Source organism: Pieris rapae, chromosome 5 (genome assembly GCF_905147795.1).
Source record: "Pieris rapae chromosome 5, ilPieRapa1.1, whole genome shotgun sequence".
NCBI lineage: Eukaryota > Metazoa > Arthropoda > Insecta > Lepidoptera > Pieridae > Pieris > Pieris rapae.
Window position 1 is genome coordinate 4,064,438 of NC_059513.1, and position 19,388 is coordinate 4,083,825.

General features: G+C 32.0%; 2 protein-coding genes across 4 annotated transcripts; one reads left to right on the forward strand and one right to left on the reverse strand.

Moving 5' to 3' along the window:
• Positions 1–2,288: 2,288 nt before the first annotated feature.
• Positions 2,289–9,101, forward strand: LOC111003246 (zinc finger protein 479). Its single transcript, XM_022273650.2, has 14 exons — positions 2,289–2,529; positions 2,735–2,863; positions 2,940–3,206; positions 3,319–3,477; positions 3,658–3,795; positions 4,097–4,218; positions 4,783–4,857; positions 5,372–5,504; positions 6,002–6,132; positions 7,075–7,231; positions 7,622–7,741; positions 7,996–8,208; positions 8,393–8,570; positions 9,004–9,101. Exons 1-13 carry the CDS (start codon positions 2,422–2,424, stop codon positions 8,558–8,560), a joined length of 1,920 nt encoding a protein of 639 aa, XP_022129342.2. The 5' UTR covers positions 2,289–2,421; the 3' UTR covers positions 8,561–8,570; positions 9,004–9,101.
• A 1,387-nt stretch (positions 9,102–10,488) lies between these two features.
• LOC111003265 (zinc finger protein 879) lies at positions 10,489–19,051 on the reverse strand. 3 transcript variants are annotated; one of them, XM_022273684.2, is made up of 13 exons: positions 18,769–19,048; positions 18,566–18,697; positions 18,062–18,415; positions 17,580–17,711; positions 16,773–16,910; positions 16,025–16,152; positions 15,700–15,774; positions 14,983–15,115; positions 14,365–14,486; positions 14,147–14,300; positions 13,120–13,239; positions 12,259–12,456; positions 10,489–11,335 (listed from the first exon to the last, which is right to left on the reverse strand). In XM_022273684.2, exons 1-13 carry the CDS (start codon positions 18,874–18,876, stop codon positions 11,156–11,158), a joined length of 1,974 nt encoding a protein of 657 aa, XP_022129376.2. In that variant the 5' UTR covers positions 18,877–19,048; the 3' UTR covers positions 10,489–11,155. The 3 variants fall into 3 exon arrangements, with proteins under 3 accessions (XP_022129376.2, XP_045484328.1, XP_045484329.1); XM_045628372.1 differs by having other exon boundaries at positions 18,566–18,623; positions 18,769–18,898; XM_045628373.1 differs by lacking the exons at positions 10,489–11,335; positions 12,259–12,456; positions 14,147–14,300 and having other exon boundaries at positions 18,769–19,051.
• Positions 19,052–19,388: the final 337 nt, after the last annotated feature.

The following is a 19,388-nucleotide window of genomic DNA, read 5'->3' on the forward strand; positions in this document are numbered from 1 at the left end:
GTACATATTTTATATTTAAAATTTTTATTTACATAATGTATTTGTTTTGATTAAATAATATTGCCTGCAGTCTTAAAGATTTAATCAATTTATTTGTCATATTAAAATATATTGATAACATAGGTAAATAAAACTTTTTTTTAATTTGCTGCAATTTTTTTAAAGTGAATCTTATGTATTAAGTGATGAAAATGTATGCAACAGACATGCTTGCTGTTTCTGTGTTGTATCAGTATAAGCAATTTACAACAACAATAAACCCTGTTTAAAAATGACAACATTTGTTTCTTGTACTAGTTAACTGTGTTATTATCTCCTGTGATACTCAAAAATCACTCAATAAGTAATGTGTCCAGTCTGTCCTAGTCAGAATTATACTGACTGCGAGAAGGACCACCAAAACCTAAATGATTCATCAAAGGTTTCATCTCCGAACAACATTAAAATCAGTAACTTATCAGCAGAAAAATCTGCAGTCAAATGTTCTAATATGTTGTAGCTGCCCCATGTGCCGCAATTACAGCATCACACCGTGTTTTCATTGATTGTATTAATCCTTCACATAAATCTGTGCCTCTTATTGACTCCCATACATTGTGGCAGTGAGTAACAAGCATTTCTCTTGTCCTCTCATTATTATTATCCCACCTCTGAAGCATTGTCGCCCATATATAATTAAATGGATTTAAATCTGGTGAATTTGTAGGCCACAAATTTACTTTTACCCTTGACTGATTTTGAAACCAACTTTTAACTTCATTAGAGGTATGCAGGGGACTACTTTCTTGAAATATTATTATTTCTGGAAGCTCCGGATATACTGTGCATATAGTTGGTATTATAGAATCCCTTATTAGGTCTAGATAGCTTTCTCCATTTACTGTCATGCCATATAGATCAGTCAGTTCCCCAGGTCCAGCTGTACTCATCCACCCACACATATTTGCTACAATACGAGCAAATTTATTTTTGGAGTTTACGTTGAAGGGTTCATATTTGATGTTCTCTGTTCGTAATGGATGTCGACGTCCAGGTGAACTTGATAGAAAACTCTTTTCATCCACAAATATTGCATTTAAAAAATTATAATCTCTAAATTCTCTAGCAAACTTCAATCTTGCAGCTTTATTAGTTTCTGTCATAATAACTTTAGAAGTAATTTTACCCTCCCGTTCTAGAGCTCTCCTTACTGTTCGAAGAGAGCAATTAAACTTCTGAGCAAAAAATCGAGTTGGTGTTAATGGCTGTGCTTCATAAATAGCCAACATATTTCTTGTATCTTCTTCTCCTATCATGTATGGTTGTTGACGCTTTCTGGGTCGGTCTTGTAGGTGACCTTCTTCTTCGTAACGACGAATCCATAGTCGTACTGTATTTCTCTGTAATATCAAATAAACAAATATCACACTAACTAGTATAAGGTAAAAAAGCGTATCATCACTACAAGAATTACCTGATGATGGAATTTATACAAATATAAAGTACATTTAATACTACTCTGTTGCTTTGTACAATATAGTTCAATAATAGAATAATTTTTTATCACAACATAATGCAAATAAAAATTGTTATAATTTTTCTTTCAGTAGGGTATTGCCTAAATAACTTAGAGATAAATAATGTTTATATCGTCAAGTCATAATAACGGCGAGGAAATTAAATAACGTACTGTTATTCCCAACTTTTCTGATATTTGCCTTATATTAAAGCCTTCTTCATGATACACCAGAATTTTACTTCGTTGCACAATATCCAAATTTCGTGAAGCCATGGCGAGTACAACACCACTAAGAATTGCTTTTTTGATTACTACACCAAGAAAGATTTTAAAGTCGTCGCATAGTAATAGAATTAAATAATACTATATAACTAATACAATATGTAAACTATTATTTGTTTTTTCCTTTTATCAATAAAGATGGCGCGTCTTAATTGTCATATATGGATATGTCACTGTGATATCAGTCATATATGACGGCAGAAGCCATGCACTTGACAGCGACGTGACGTACAGTCAGCCATGAGCCATCGACATCATAGAAAAAATACTAAAGTAGATAACGGTTTCCTAAGTGTTACTACTACAAGTTAGTTCATATTATTTGATTTGTCTAAATCTTACGATATCGTTAGTCAAATCAGGCCTGAGCATCTTTTTAAAAATATATATACCTCTACATTTGTAGCTGTTTGATTAATTATTTTAAAACCTACACTTATTTACTTCTTCTGGGTAATTTTTTGTCTGTGAATGTCACTTTTCAAAGTCAACATTTTCTGATATCTCGTAGTAGTAAAAATAGTAAATAAATAAAGTCTTAAATTGTAATTATTATCTCATATCATGAATAAATTTCAATGGGCTTTGTGATCATATGTTTTTATTTATAAGTATTTATAATATTTGTTTAGCGGTACAGAATGGAAAACGTAAAAGCCTGTAGGATTTGTTTAAAAATGGATACAAAATTTTCTGTTTTGCATCCGAAAAGTTTGGGATTGTTTTATGAATTACTGACAGGAACGACTGTAAGCTATAATAAAATTTGATTTACTTATTATCAAATTTTTTATGATACTTGATGCTAAAGTATATTATGGTATATTTGCCATATAAATTAAAACCATACATATTGTTCTCTACTAAAAAGGCTTAAAGCATTGTTATGATTAGCAAATACTGTTGTTTTACAACTATGATATAGTGTAGCTAGGCAATTGTTTTTATTTCCAGGTACAAAAAGGTTTAATAAAATATGCTTGTTTTGAATGTGCTGCTCTTTTAAAAAAGTATTTTTGTTTTCGGCAAAAGAGTCTTCGCAGTCAATTTGTTTTGGAAAATATATTAGAGCACTGTGGAAAGGTTAGAATTGTGAAATTAATTATACTGTTTATTGTTATTTTGAAGATAATTATGGAAATAATAAAAAACTTTTTAGATAACATCATCACATATAAATCAAATTGATAGGCAAAGCTTACTTTTAAATTCAAATCTAAGCAGAAATGATATTGAAATAAAAGACAGTGAATTATTAGAAGATATACCTTGCACAGAAGAAAAATTTAGTGTAGAGAATAATGATGATATAGACTTTCATTGGACATGTTCAAGTGACGAAGAACCTAAAATTAAAAGTGAGGAAAATGTAGTTATTGAAGTTCCAGTTAAAAAGGAAGTTGCAGGCAAGGGAAAAAAACGCAAGGTATGTTTCTTTTACAATTTTAAATTGCTCAGCAATGATAATAAATATTGCATAACCTTCCATAAAGATGGCTCTTTGAGGATGGCTTTTTGAAATCAATAGAGATTTTCAGCCGAAACAACAAAAAACCCAGAGATGGATTAGAAAGAAAAAGAATGGGCGGAAGCAAAATGGTGTTAAGAAAGACCATAAAAAATCTGTTCCTGCCACATTTAGTAAGACTGTTGCAGATGAAGAGTTATATAAGCATGTTGCCATTGTAAATTTAACAGTATGTACCTGAATTTCATATTAACTATATATTTATATTTTATTTTGACAAGAATGAATTTTAAGCTAATAGGCTCTCTTAATATTTGACAATATGCACAAATGCATTGCATTCATCCTATGTATTAAGTAATTTTGTGATTCATAAGGGCTAAATTATTAGTATTAATTATTAATTTAGGTGGATGAGCAATATGAAGAGGTGCGTAGACGCCAGGAGTCCAGCAATTATTTGAACTCATTCTACAAATGCGAAATCTGTTTCAAAGGCTTTATTGACGCACGCGCATGGCAGAATCACAATAAACAACATAATGAGGTAAAATTATTTCAATTTTAGTTTAATTAAGGTTGTTAAGGGTACAGCTTATTCAAGTGGATAAGGCTCTGCTGTTACTGCATCCCGCATAAGGCGATTGTTGGTGGCACCTTGGGGTTTTAGTGGGTATGCACAATGGCGAGTCCCACATAACCCTTCTGCACCAAGCAGTCGCGCCGCGGAAGTAAAAAAAAAATAAAAAAAAAAGGGTAAAGCTTATTCAGTTTAATAAATTTGATCATTATATATAATATTCCTTTACTTTATACTTTAATCTAGTCTACTATTTGTTTTATTCAAGGGTGAAGTCCAGTGCGACGTTTGCAAGTTACGATTCCGGAGTAAGGTGATCCTCAGCAGACATGTGAAGTACCACAGTACCAAGTATCACTGTTTGCAGTGTCCATATATCTCTCAGGGCATGTTAGTTCCTTCTAATATTTAGATAATAATTTTTAATTCTCTTTATAAGTTTAACACTATTTACAAGTACCTATTTCAAGCAAGCAAGGACCTCATTGGGAGCGTTCACGTATTACGTCAATTTTTGGAGATTCTTGACCCCCCCCCATGTAATACCAAGTACACCCCAATAGTAAAAGGTTTCGTTACCTTACGACTGTCGAGTACGAGTGACTCATAAAACCAAAAAGTTGCTATTTATGTGGTGTCGGAAAGTCGAAAATAATATTAACAATAACGCATAATTAAATCCCCGCGCAAGTTTTACCCCAAAAAAATTCGTTTCGTAATAATTGAACGCTCCTTTTACGGCTTCTTACAATCAGCTCCATCTCCACAAACAATATACAGATAATTTCACATATTTCCTTATTTACCAGTTATTTAAAAGACTTTATATTAATATTTTAATGTATATTATAATTTCTATATTAGTTAATTGACTTTAAAAAAAATATTTTTAATGCGTATTTTTGAATACATAAACATATTTTAAAAGCCTATCACTACTGAATGTATTTTCAGTTCTCAAGCAAAACTCCACTTGTTATGGCACAGAGGCGTAACATACGATTGCGATCATTGTGGCGAGAAGTTTAGGTAGGTACCTTCATCAAAAGTTGCTAAAATTGTAATCGTTGCTACATTTTTTCGGTTTAAAATACATATGTATAACTTTTGCGTCACTTAACCAAAACTATAATGTTAATTCGTAATGTATGATTTTTTACTTTCGAAATGGTAAATATCTATTTATTTATTTTAACCTGATTTTCTAGCATTTTCTATACTAATTTGATAGAAAAAGGAATACAAAATATTAAGTTAATTTTTATCGCAACATTATATTATGTCATATGTGCGCAATGCTTAGTATTTCTTTTTTTTCTTACTAGGGTTGTCTAGAAGATAGCTTGTTAGTGATAAAGCCGCCCATGGAACCCCTAATTATTTATGTTTTATTTGTAATGTAAGGAAGTTGTAATACATTAATTATTTTTACAAAAAATTACGATCAATGATTTTCATATCGGATACAATGCATTTAATACTTTGTCAAACTCAAGTATGACTTTGGTTTATGCCAAATAAGATTTTCTTGTTTTTTCTGCAGACAACGCATGTCGTACATCACACACCTGCGAATGAAGCATCCGTCAGACTGGGTGTGCGGTGTTTGCGGAAACACCTTCGTCTCTCAAATGGGCTTGTTGCAGCACAAGAGTCTGCGACACACCCAAGTAAACGTGAGTTGTCGTTAACTTTGGTATTACATTTAAATTTAGAATAAGGTTAAAATCATCGTTAAGATTCGACTCTCAATATCAACTTTATCAACGAAACTAAAAAAGGTTTAGTGAAAAATATTTAATCATTTTTAAAATGTATCACTCAATATACGTGAACTACATAAAACTAAAAAAAGGAAACTTATTTCGTATGGTATATAAGAGCAGTATAGGTCTAGTTTCGAAGCCCGTCTCTGCGCCATTAATTGGCTTTCACTCTAATAGTGATGGAAAACAGCGTGTGTGTGAACATATAAGGCCTGCCTATGACAAAAAACAGTCGATCACAAAACAGATACAGATGTCTGAGGTGAGCGACGACTAACGCCACTGGTACAGTATATAATGATTTACATTAAATTTCCGTGAATAATATCTATGCATTGTCGTTATGTGTTAACCTACGTAGTACATAAAATAATTATATTATTTATAAACGAATTAAATATGAACAGGAAAAGACTGAAATAGAAGATAACCCCGAGGCGCCATTTTGCGAGTTATGTGACGTGAAGTTTGCGTCTCCAGAAGCATTTAAGCGACACTTGGTCCAGGCACGGAAACACGTGGCCACGGCCGAGAACAAGTTAGTACATACAATGATTATTAATTTAACTAGCAAGAATTTATTTATTGGGGATTTTTGATTTTTGCATTTCCTTTTCCTTAATCATCTTAATATGTAAGAGATATAGTATAGTAATAGTTTTAACGGCCTTCGCGGCTAATGCGTAACTCAAAATTTCTTAGATCGCAGCGAAGCATTAATAGTTTCAATTCACTTTCTTTTGTTATCTACAAACTGTAGAATCCCCCTTTGAAGATAATCAATATTAGAGTGTACTCCTCCATCAAAGGCCGACAACGCACCCACTAAAAAGGGGTGTTTACGGGCTGCTATAACGGCCCTTTATGGTTTCCGTCCGTGTACACGCTTCAGAAGTTACACTTCTTTGGCGTATGGAAAAATATTTTTTAATTAACGATGTAAATAAATTATACATACCGACAATTAACCTCAAATCTATAAATGCACTCAAAACAGTTTATTCAAATCAGTTTTATCACTAATATTCAATATAAATATATATATATATATATATAGAGATATATATATATATATATATATATATAGATATACTAATAAATTATTAGTATCACCGCCGTATATGAAATTGATTTAATAAAAGCACCAAAATAATATTTATTTATTCACACTATTTAATTGTACCCTTACGAAACACGTGTTCTAAATATAAAATACTAGAATATACAACTTGAACATAGTTATCAATTTTCATACCACCTAGAACTAACTTCATGCTGTAGGTGTCGGTGTGCGCGCGCATCGTAAAAATTCACTCTCATCATTTTTCTCCATGACGCCAAAAGAAATATTACTTCAAAAAATATAATAGTTTACACGCACCATATCTAAAGTAAGACATTCCGACTAGAATTCCCGGGGAAATTAAATTCAGGCTCTGCAGTTTCAATAAATTATTGCATAACTCAATTGATATGGTAGATACGGGTGTCGAGAATGCGGGGAATCCTTCAAGACGGCGAAGGAGCTTCGGGATCACACCCGGGCGAGACCGGAATGTCTGCGAAAGCCGAGTTATTCCACTTCACCCGCTAAGAACAATGGCGATCCGCGCTCATGGCCCATGAACTGTCCACATGTAGGTATAATAATATGAAATATATTTATAGATTGTATTATATTTATTACCTTTATACCTTGGGAATAATTGAACAAATCAAGTGGGACGTTAGAATAACGTGAGAAATTACATTTAAAAAAGTGTCAAAATTAGTGACCGCAAATATGACTTGGGTAAAAGAACCAGGCGATAAAACTTTAAAAAAATATAGAAATTAATCCTATATTTAAAGGTTGACATGGGAGACGAGATATTTACTAGGTTGGTTAATTCAATGAAAGGATCTCATTAACCAATATTTACTAAGGACATTAATAAACACTAATAATAATCTGGCTGGCTCAGATTGCAAACGATTCTTTGATAATTTTAATATTTGTGTTTATTTTTAATACATATTTGTGTTAGTGTGGCAAGGAGATAGCGAATGCTTACATCTACTCGTGGCACTTCCGCACAGCACATCCCGAGAAAGATTATTACGCGGGATGTGATTCTATATGCGATGTTTGCGGCAAGGGATTTCCGGTGAGTTTTAATGTATTAAACTTAAAAATATTATCATCTATTAATGTTTAAAAATAAGGTCCTATAGATGTTTTATTCCTTAACTTTTGAATAAAACATCCACATTATTATTATTAATACTTGATTGATTCATATATCATTATGTCAGATACTTGATTGATTTTTAAAATATTAATTTATAAGGAAACTGCAATTTTCTTTGCGTAAAATTTTGCAGGTGTTAAAGGTGTTATACCATTGACTGTTTGTTCTAGAAACGTCTTCTAAGCGCTCATATCGCTAAACACTCAGTCGGCGGACCGAACGAGCTAAACGGAGGAGGCAAGTGTGAGACGTGTGGCAAAGTGTGTGTGAGCCGCAGCTCTTTATACGCACACAGGCGCACTCACTCGGAAGCTCGTCCGCACGTGTGTACGGTGTGTGGAATGGGATTCAAAGCTAAAAGTGTGCTACAGAGACATGGATTGGTAATTTGTTCAATAATAATTTCTCTTAAATTTTACGTGTAATCATCTTTCAGGTACATGCAGTACATCAGTTCCTTCTTGCATTTTTATAAAGTTTTCCGATATTCGTTTTACCTTACATTTTATTTTTTAACATTATGTGTGGAATAGTTGTAATAAATAAAACGAATAATTATTTTATAAGGTACATACGGGCGAGAAGCCGTACACTTGCGAGTTGTGTGGCAAATCTTTTAGCCAATCCAACACCTGCCAACAACACATACGGACAGTGCATCACAAATTACCGCCATTGTACGTCAGCCGATCTAAACGCGAGCGCATGATGAGGCGTCATGCTCTTGCGCAGTAATAATAACTTTGTGAGTATATTTTATTTATTTATAAGAAGATTCACAGCACAATACAAAAATAGATGAATATATACATAACAACATGGGCCAATTATAAATCTTCACATATTTCAGGTTTAACTTGATAATAGATTATCCTATTCCATCTTTCTATCCTTATCTGAATTGAAATCGTTACGTCAATGTCAGGTGTTGACAGCTCGATCGCAGCCATTTTGCAATTTGTATATTACCGCGTAATGCAGCAAATGCTAAACTAACTATGATTGTTGAAGGGCACTCGAAAATTTCACTTGTGTAATAATATTTGCATACATAAGAAAAGTATTTAAATCTTCAAAATTTATTGAAATACAATTTAATCTAGATTGTATTATTATAAATGTAATAAATTTCGGTGTCCTCCAAAATATTTATTTTTAACCTTAATTTTATTTTTCAGATGTAACCGATCAACTCGGAGCTGCAAACATGAAATACTCAAATACTCTATAAGGATAGCTATTAATAAATTATTATAAATATAATATACGTAGTGAATATATTGTTTTTATTTCACCAATCCAAATCAAACTATTGTTTTTATACATATACGCAATAAATATTTATAGTAAATTTACATATGAAAGACGGCATGTAGGTATATAACCTAATAGTAGAGAAGCCCATATGCTATATGGGAATTTACTTGAGCGTCATAGAGACCTTTTGTGTTGAAATGCTTAGATAATAATTATAAGAAAAAAATCTAATGTAAGTAATGTTTTCATTTTTATCAGGGGGAGAGCGGTTATAGATTTTTAAAAATGTACCATGGGCAGATATATTTTTTATAGAACAGGAGGCAACGGGCATGAGACGGATCACCTGATGTTAAGTGATACCGCTGTCCCTGGAAACTCTCAATGCCATAGGGCTCGTGAGCGCGTTTTCGGCCTTTAAAGCAATTCTTAAATGACGATTATCTAGATGGACTCGCCTAATCTGATAATTAAGAAAATAAGTTAAATTAATGAACTTGATTAAGCTTTTCAAGCTCAGGAAATAATAAAAAGTGTCTGTTCTAGTAGAATACTGTTTACTTAACTTAATATTTACTACGTACTTATTATAAAATAATTTAAAACAACACAAAAAAATATCATAAAATCATATCTATATTAGTTATTAGTATATTGGCTAATATGGATCATAATATCTACCAGGATAATGGCCATATTAAAAATGATCGTACAACTTATTTTAATTGCTTATAGTTTTAACGAAATTGGGACGATTACTGGCCCAATAAATTAAATGATATAAATTTATAAATGGTTAATGTTTCGTCTTTATCTAACTATGCATCTCGTGGCAAAAAAAGAACATTTATATTCTAGCTATGGTCCAGAAGTTTCAAACATCGATGCGCCTCTGCGGGTCGTGTACAAAAATACTTCGTTATTATTATTAGGTAACACATACATTACCATGAAAATGATAATAAAGCAATTTAAATCAAATGAAGTGTAAGGGCAACTAGAAAAAGTTTTGTTAAGATTTTGACTACACTATAAATACAGCGATGGAGATGGAGCAGTGGGGGATATAACCTATCTGTATATATAAATATAATCGAAATATGCTGAGCGCATAACTTGAAGGCAGCTGGCCTAATTCAAGTGTTTTTAATTTTAAATCTTTAGTTTTAGTAGGTACTTAGGTTTTTATTTTTTTCATTAACGATGGCGGAATGTCGTGAAGCGCATCACATTTGCCCCTTCTATTATCACTACTACATAGCGATCACGAACCGGATCAGAAGAGGTTTTTATTTCGTATAAACAATTTATATGGGATAGCATAGATAAATGTTCCATATGTTGGTCATCAACAAGTCAACTAAGAACATTTGCGGAGGCAGGTAGTTCTCATTAAAACAAAAGTATGTATTTATAATATTTATTCTTTATAGATTTAACAAAACAACAACTTAAAATACTTCTATATAAAGCAATTGATTTCACGCACAAAACATATTTCAACATTTCCGCAGTTTAATTACTTTATCTACAGAACATTACTCAAGCAAATGTAGTTCCAATAATTGTCCAATTATTTATCGTATTTGAATGACATTGTGACTGGATAGTTTCTCGTTAGTTAGTTACCTGATAAATAATGTTCGCCAGGGATACAATATAAATATTAATACGAAATATTTTGTCGTACATCTCACCACATACATAAGTACCACATTTAATAAAAAATTACATTTAAAAAGTGGTAAGTTTATTGTTAATAATAAAATTGCCATAAACAAAAAACAATATTAATTGCAGAAAGGCGCTTTCTGCAATTAATATTGTTTTTTAGACATTTTGCTTTTAATGGAAAATAAATAGCATAACTCACAAACTTAGCAAGCTTCCAAGATTTTGTAATAAAATTCGTTAGTGTATGTTTGCTCTCAAATTTCTGGAAGACCCATTTTCAGAGGCGACATTTTAGTAAATATTGACAGGTACTTTAACATTTCTAAATTTGTTTTTAATTTATTCTTCAAACAAATATTTAATTTATAAAACCAACCAGCATTTATTTCTCAAAAATATCTATGTAACATATAGTACAGTTGTGTCTTCTTCTAATTTCTTGACCCTCTTCTTAAGTCGAGTTCGCCTAATATACGGTTGTTTGAGATGCACTGTATTGACGTGCACTTTAACACTGTTTGATTGGGCGAAGGCTTTGCCGCAGATTTTACATTTGTACGGCCTCTCACCAGTGTGACACTGAAAAAAATTTACGGTCCTTTTAAAAACTAATCCCCAATTTCTTTAGCAAAGACAGAGGAATAAAGATTATATTTAAGACGAAACTAACTAAAAATTAATGTTTTTATTTGTACACTCTATAAGACTCATATAGCTATGAGATGATTTTTTTAAATTGGCATGTTGTGAACATTCGTTCACACGCTGTCAACTTTTTGGGTCTAAGGCATGTTTCCTCACGATATTTTCCATCACCGTAGGAACGAGTGACAATGGAAACACAGATAATCCATCCAGAACCTTCTTCGGGGGTTCTTCTTCTTCTTCTACAGACTTCGGGGTGAGTCACACACTGAACCCTCTAAACAATCTCATATCACTTATGTGAAAAAAATTAACATTATTATCGTTTGGGTAAATGCGCTATCCCGATATTAATCTGACGGCTTCATATTAAGAAAAAAAGTGCATGCCTACAACTTCTTTGTTATGATTGAGTGTCCGACAACGCATACCGCATACCGCAGCTTTGTGCGTCGTGATCACCAGACCAAAGCTTTAGTTAGGTAAAAGCCCCAATAGATGATCATGTATCAGTATATAATTACCCCATGTATTTTTATATCTATGTTCACATTGTTTACAGACTATACGCGGTAATGATAATATAAATAAATAAACAATCTGCGTTTACTGCACAAGATATGCGACAGAATTGTCATTTAATGTTACTAATATGTAACTACTAAACGAATACATTAACCAATAGCGTGTATTTTTTCTCGATCTACCTTTCTCACTCTCTCTCAATCGCTCTCTCCCTTTAATTCGACAAAAACGCTGCACGTCTTCGTGACGTCCCTTATATTTATTACGGAAAACTAAAATAAACCGCAACGCAACTAATTTAATTTATATTAACTTAGTTATTAAAAACTTACTCGGAAATGCCGATCCAGTGCAGTTTTCACCTTAAACCCTTTGCCACAATCGCTGCAAATAAAGGGCCGCTCGTCAGAATGCCATCTCTCGTGCATCTGAAGATTGGTTTTGTTCAAAAAAACTTTGTCGCATTCGTTGCATTTGAAGGGTACTTCGCCATTATGGATCCGCTTGTGAATAGTTAGGAATGAGTTTTTCTGAAATGTTATGTTAAGTTATAAAACAAGTGATTCTTATTGCGACTCTCCTCGTTCGCCAAGAGAACTCTGCAACGGCGGCTATCTTTATTTATATTATAATTCTACAGCTAACATAAATTATATATAAGAAAAAAATATACTTAACATATAGTCAAAAATGGGATACATAAAATATACATTAAAAAACAATAAACATTATTACACAAAGTAATACCTGTGTTGTGTGATGGTGTGAAAGTGTGGGTATGTACGAGAGGTGTGAGGTGTGTGATTCAGGTTATCTTGCGCCATACATATTCTCAATACCGTATACTTTACTAAGAATTCAAATACGTAGATATTTTAAATTTATCGGACGTCTATACAGAATCTTGATGTCAAAGCACTTTTTTTAGATTTCAGGTATTACGAATACCTTTTCCTTTTTTTACATCGCCAAAGTACTTGGAGCCTCCTAACTCCTAGAGCACCTATAACTGCCTGCCCCTTTCTTACTTTCAAATAAAAATCTCCATTTTATTGATTAATTTAAACGGTACACCAAATACTCATAAACAAATCAAATACATAAAAATGTATATGGTATGTGATACACAATTATTGTTATATGATGCACAGCTAGTTACTACTAATTTAATACTATATCTAAAATATTCTCACCCGAAATGATTTTCCACAAATATCACAGACATATTTCTTCTCTACTGGATAATCTTCATTGGGATGGTCGCGTCTGAAGTGCGACCAGTACTGACGCGCATTTGCTACTTCTTCAGAGCACTGTAATAATAATCTATTTTTTTTATACAAAATATATACATCACACACACAAGAAATATACACATCACAAGAAATAATTGAACCACTGGTATCGTGGCCAGTGGTTCAATTATTTCTTTGAATTTTAGATAGATTGCTGAACGATTGAACAATTAGCTACTGAACCTATTAGACATTTTTAGTCTGGTTTAGATTAGTACCATGTTTTCTACGGTTTTTAATAGAAATAATTAATAGGCATTTGAATGTTAAATTGTTGTAATTAAATAAAAATACAAATTTATCAAATCAAGCTTTCTAAACAGGTATATTTTAATATTTATATTGAATTATGTCTTATATAAATGCTTCTATTTTTACATTCACTGCCAGTTCTCAAATCTAAGAGAACGAGAAATAAACTCTCCGCCACTCTTTCTCATACTCAATCCTAATCCAATTTATACTACTAGTATATTTCAATCCATTTCTCATAGAATAATTTTCAAAATCTAATCTAAACATTTTCAATATATTTTTGTAAACAGATATATATTTGTATGAAAATTACAGATCGACGATGGCTATAAAATATCTTTTTTTTTATAGAACAGGGGGCAAACGGGCAGGAGGCTCACCTGATGTTAAGTGATACCGCCGCCCATGGACACTCAATGCCAGAGGGCTCGCGAGTGCGTTGCCGGCCTTTGAAGAATTAAAGTCGAATTGGTTCGGAAATACTTCAGTCGGCAGCTGGTTCCACAAAGTGAATTAAATCTTTAAACTGGACCGACCAAATTTTGACATTGTAAATTAGCAATTTTCCCAATTTTGACCGATTCGCGATTGATGCGTTATTCTGTTGAGTAAATACTTAGCACGTGTTAGTGGATTTAAAATCGAAATATAAGCTTAAATAAGTACGTACAAGCGAGCATTTCGTGGGCCAAATACGACCGTCCGACTTTTCTTTGTATCGCTTGAGTAAGGCCTTACAAGCTTTCTGCTTGTGCGCAATACGCGAATGAGCCCGCAGTTCTTCAATATTAGAAAACTTTTCACCACATTCGCGACATCCATTTCTAAAACAATACGATAAATTAACACGATAAAGTTAGTGGACATTAATCTGAAACGCAAACTTACTTTTCAGATTCCACTATATGTTTCTTCGCGGTCGCCATATGGCGATTGTACGCCTCAAATGACGCAAACTTCATGTCGCATACTGAGCAGTATGGGAGATCTTCATTGTCTTCGTTTAGTTCCTAATTAAAGCACATTGGAAAATGTAAAATGAACCGTGATTTGGTCGAAGTATCTATGCATCATAACAATGATACCAAAAAGAAAAGAAGAAATGCGGATGGTGTTTCTCTATTTCTCGTATTTATATACAGTCAATTCAATAGAATCTTATTTCAGTGGTAAAGAAAAAATAAGCCTTCGCAATAATTGAATTTTTCCCTAAATTAAATTTTAATATCAAGTTTTCCTTCGTATCAATGGCGCAATCACACCATAGCCAACATTTTCGGTATATTTCTTTTTATATGAACATTGGTCATGGTCTATAAATTTGTCTTTGCTTTTATAGTTGTATATTAGTTAAAATTGTGTTCCAACGTCACACCGGGGTATCTTAAGAACCCAAATAGTTAAAAACCGAGAAGCCGTAAATTTCCCCATTGAAAGGTTAAAGGCAGACATGGTTTTAACATAACACCCTTCTTTTGCGTCGGTTAGAAATAACTTGGTACTTACAGCGACACCACGATGCTTCAAATTCTTGTGCATTTTGAGGCCGTGTTGTGACAAGAAGGAATATCCGCAGTGAGGGCAGATGTAGTCCGATGGATGCTTTATTCGCACGTGGCTTAAATACGACGTCCATTGGCTATAACAATATTAATAATAACAACTTTTCACTACCACGCCTTTATCACTATAAAATAAAAAATACGTTTATTTTGGAACATAAGATCATCTAGGTATCACTTATTCCACGTCAATCAATTCGAACTTGTAGGCATCCCTACTCATCGGCAAAGACAGAGGGTGTAGGCCGAGAGAAAAAGCCGGCGTAAAAAACTCTCGGTACTCTTTTATTATAAAGTTGTTCTCACATGCAATATCCATCACGCTAGGGGCGTTAATTTTTATAACATTTATTTTACGAAAACACACCTTCAAACTAAACATTATATATCTAAAGTTTTATAGATGATAATGAGTTTTAACTAATAAGGGGTTTTGTTGAGAGTTTTTGATTAATAAGAAGAAAAACACCCACACAAAGCAACAGGACTGCTAACACAGATGTTAGTGTAATCTCGTTTTTATTTTAGTTTATGTATTAACACTTTGTTGCATTCAAATAAAATAAAAAATCATGTATATGAATATTTTAAATGCAGATAAATTTCATGCTAATAATGTTAATAACCCAAATTATGTAGGTATATTAGGGTAATTACTCACGAAAACATTTCTTCACAATGTGGACACTGGTACAAAACCCCTTGATGCCAGAATATGTGATTCCAACCTTGCGATCTGAAATACATACAATCTTATATATATCTATACAGACTTATATATATCTATCTAAATACAGATAGTATAGAAACACAACTTCAACACACTTTATTGTGTATATGCAGATAATGCAACAAGAAAACGGAAAAGTTTTTTATCAGTTGTAGCTTACATTACAATGTAATACAGAAAATATAAAAAAGTCTTACGTCTGACGGCCTTTGCATTTTGTATTCTGATATAAGGCTTTAAATAAATAAATACTCACGTAGTTCGCGAGACATATGAACAGTATTTGCATTTATATTTCTTGGCATGATACATCATGTGATTCTTTAGACGACGTTTTGACTTAAAGCGCAATTTACAAATTTTACACTGCGCCATACCTGACGACTGAAAGTAAAAATATTCTATTTGTTTGTTGTAATGATGCAATGGGTTTATGATATCATAAATGATAAAGCAAAGTATGAAGTATATATCTATCTAATATATATAAATCTCCTATCACGATGTTTGTCCGCGATGGACTCCCTAAACTACTTAACCGATTTTAAATTAAATTGCCACACAGTCTGGTCCAACTTAAGAGATAGGATAGGTTTTTAATTATAGCCGCAATTTTATTTTATTGCAAATTATTTGTTTATTATCTGATACAATTCTAACAGATGGCGCTGTGTTAAAAGTACCAACGTTTCACATAAACTATCAAATAAGTTCTCCTACAGTTTCCCTTGAATAGCATACTACTATGTAATATAACAAAAACCTCAGCCACATCAACGCTTGGCCGAGTCTGCTAGTATCTAATAAAATGATGACGTCAAGTAAGATCTAAATATCTTGACCAATTTCATAGAAGAAAACGCGCCACCATTTATTTTACAAGTTATTTACTCATTGATTGACTTGATATTTAGTTAGTTTAATTGTTTCCTGGTTATAGCAAATATCAGTATATTGTTTAAAGAGTCACAATCCACATCTTAAACGAACACAATATAACATACCACATCATGTTTCTTCATATGGTGTTGCCAAGTTTGCGGGTCCAGAAATACTTTAAAACACAACTCGCATTTAAATGGTGCAGTTTCGTAACTTTCTGTATCTTTACGTTTTCTTATCTCTTCTTTTTGTTCCTCTTCCTAAAAAAACATATTTAAGATTGTTCATAAGTTTAAGAACATATTAAAACTTATTTACGCAATTTGGTCTGTATTGTTTTAAAAATAACATGTTACTTTTAGGGTCTGTTTCACAATGTATGGATAAAGTACCAAATAGCAATGCAACACATAAATTATTCGAAAGATAAAAGTTCCGAATAAGAAAGTTCGCGTTTCATGACGAATAGCGCTATGACAGTCGTGAAACGCAACAAGTGTTTATCCTACCAGTAAGTTATAAATAGCTTATTTGAAACTTATCTGGACATTGTGAAACAGACCCTAAGACTATCAAAATCTATACTAGCTAGTATAATAATAAATAAAAAGATGTTATCTTTGGTCTATATATACCAATCACGCTTTAGCTAAAATATTCTGCTAAGAAAAACATCAAAGAAAATTTATAAATCTGTAGTGATAGAATTACTTAATAAACTCAAATGTACCTTTCTTTATTACATGTTATATTTAGGTCTAACCTCTTATCATTAAAAAAAAATAAAGTAGTAGCCATATGGCACAAAGATGCTATGAGCTTCAATGACAAATTTATTTGCAAAGAGGTAGACAATAAATATATTTTTGGCAGAATGGCGTTAAAGATGTAAAAATTTTACATTATGAATATTACTGTGCAATAGTTACCGAACATGTGATGACATCAACATAGTTCTCAAAATTAAAATCTTCAATTTGCTTTGGCTGAATTACATCTTTTCTTAAAAGTTGAACTGGTTTCTTAAATACTTTTCCTTTTTTTTTTGAGGTTTTGGGTTCCTAAAAAATTTGGCTGTGATATTCACCCTTGATACAGTTGTGATAGGAAAAATGGATGTTGCTTTTTTGAGTTAAGGACATGCCAGTTCCCACACAATGTATACCTACCATTAAATAAATGCTAATTTTGCAGACAGAAAATTAATCAAATAAGGGGTAAGGGTTAAGGGTCACCCTATGGACCCCTAACTCTAACTAACAAGACCAACACACACAGGGCTTGTGTCTCATCCAACTAGGTAATTTATTTTTATAAATGTTAAAAAGAAAAATACTGTTATGCTAAAAACTTTAAGATTACAAATGGAAACTATTAAATTCAAACAGTTTCTCTATTCATAGCTGTATACCTCCACTGTTTCTTCGTTTGACTCTACATTTGACTCCTTGTTGATTATCATCTCATTTTCAATATTAGTTATACTATTATCTATACCAATACCCTCCTCATCACTTAACCAATCAATGTAACATTCTTCTATATCGCTATTTTCAGAAGAATCTTCTTTAACTAAATCATAAAAATCTAAACCACTATCTGTATTTTTGAAATCATAGCTATTGTCTACTGACATATCTTCATTTTTCATTATATCTTCAACTCCATCAGGAAAAATATTGATTGAAAAACCATTAAAAACACTCAAACCAGATTCAAAATAAGACATTTTCTTTTGCATTTTTTTAATGGTGTTCTCTGTAATCTGAAAAATACAGACAACTTTGAACATATCAATAGAGAAGGTCTGTTTTTTATTTAGTACTTAAAGCAATTACAGAATGGGGATAGTTAATGTACATTTTTAAAACGTAAATAAAACAAAATCACATATTAAAAACTAATCTATACACACCTTGCCATAAGTATTTAGGACACCCTGCAACACTTCTAGACCTTTAAGGCTTTTCTGTCTAAATACATAGAATTTCTTTAATAAAGCAGCACATTCATAACAAAAATAACCCGGCAATTCATTCTCACTAATCTGAAATTCCATAGTAAACATACAATTGAAAATTAATGCTTACGGTTATGTTAATAAATTTTAATACTTACATTTAAACCAGTTATAATTTCGTAATAAACTCCCAAAAAGTTGGAGTGTAAATTTTCTAGCCTCAACTCCATTTGTAAGCAAATCCTACAAGCTTTTACTTTACCCATTACTGTACAATGTTGATATTCCTTGTCGTGGTTTTATACTGTGATAGACACATTAAATCTCCATAGTTACGTCTATCAACCCCGTAAGCGTTTTATTTACTAATTTCTATATTAGTAAAGTTTATTCATTTAAATCAAAAGATCTTATTTGAAAATGACAACAATAATAGGATGAAATTTTGAACTACATCAATTTTGATTAATGTGTCTTTCGGAATGTACATTGTACATGTCAAGAAATTTCGCGTAAATATAGCTGCCACAGACTAGGAAAACTCGATTTATTACCCCATCAGCCAAACAAACTAAATTTCAAGTAGAAATTCTACACGAAATTGTAAACAAGTGTTATTATGATTGTTTAGATACATCAAAATGTTTTTTTTGCTAGACTATAAATATATTATCTTTATACGAGATCAAAACTAGAAGTGTGATAAAACCAATAAACAAAAAAAACACATACACATGAAATAAATAAATAAAAAAATTTCAATCTCTATCAAGGATTG

Coding starts and splice junctions, on each gene's coding strand:
- LOC111003246 (XM_022273650.2), top strand. CDS start 2,422: ATGGAAAACGTAAAAGCCTGTAGGATTTGTTTAAAAATGGATACAAAA. Junction 5,505..6,001: donor TGCGACACACCCAAGTAAAC/GTGAGTTGTCGT, acceptor AAATATGAACAG/GAAAAGACTGAAATAGAAGA. Junction 7,232..7,621: donor GGCCCATGAACTGTCCACAT/GTAGGTATAATA, acceptor TATTTGTGTTAG/TGTGGCAAGGAGATAGCGAA.
- LOC111003265 (XM_022273684.2), bottom strand. CDS start 18,876: ATGGGTAAAGTAAAAGCTTGTAGGATTTGCTTACAAATGGAGTTGAGG. Junction 18,416..18,565: donor TCCTAAATACTTATGGCAAG/GTGTGTATAGAT, acceptor TGTATTTTTCAG/ATTACAGAGAACACCATTAA. Junction 11,336..12,258: donor CACTGGATCGGCATTTCCGA/GTAAGTTTTTAA, acceptor AATTTTTTTCAG/TGTCACACTGGTGAGAGGCC.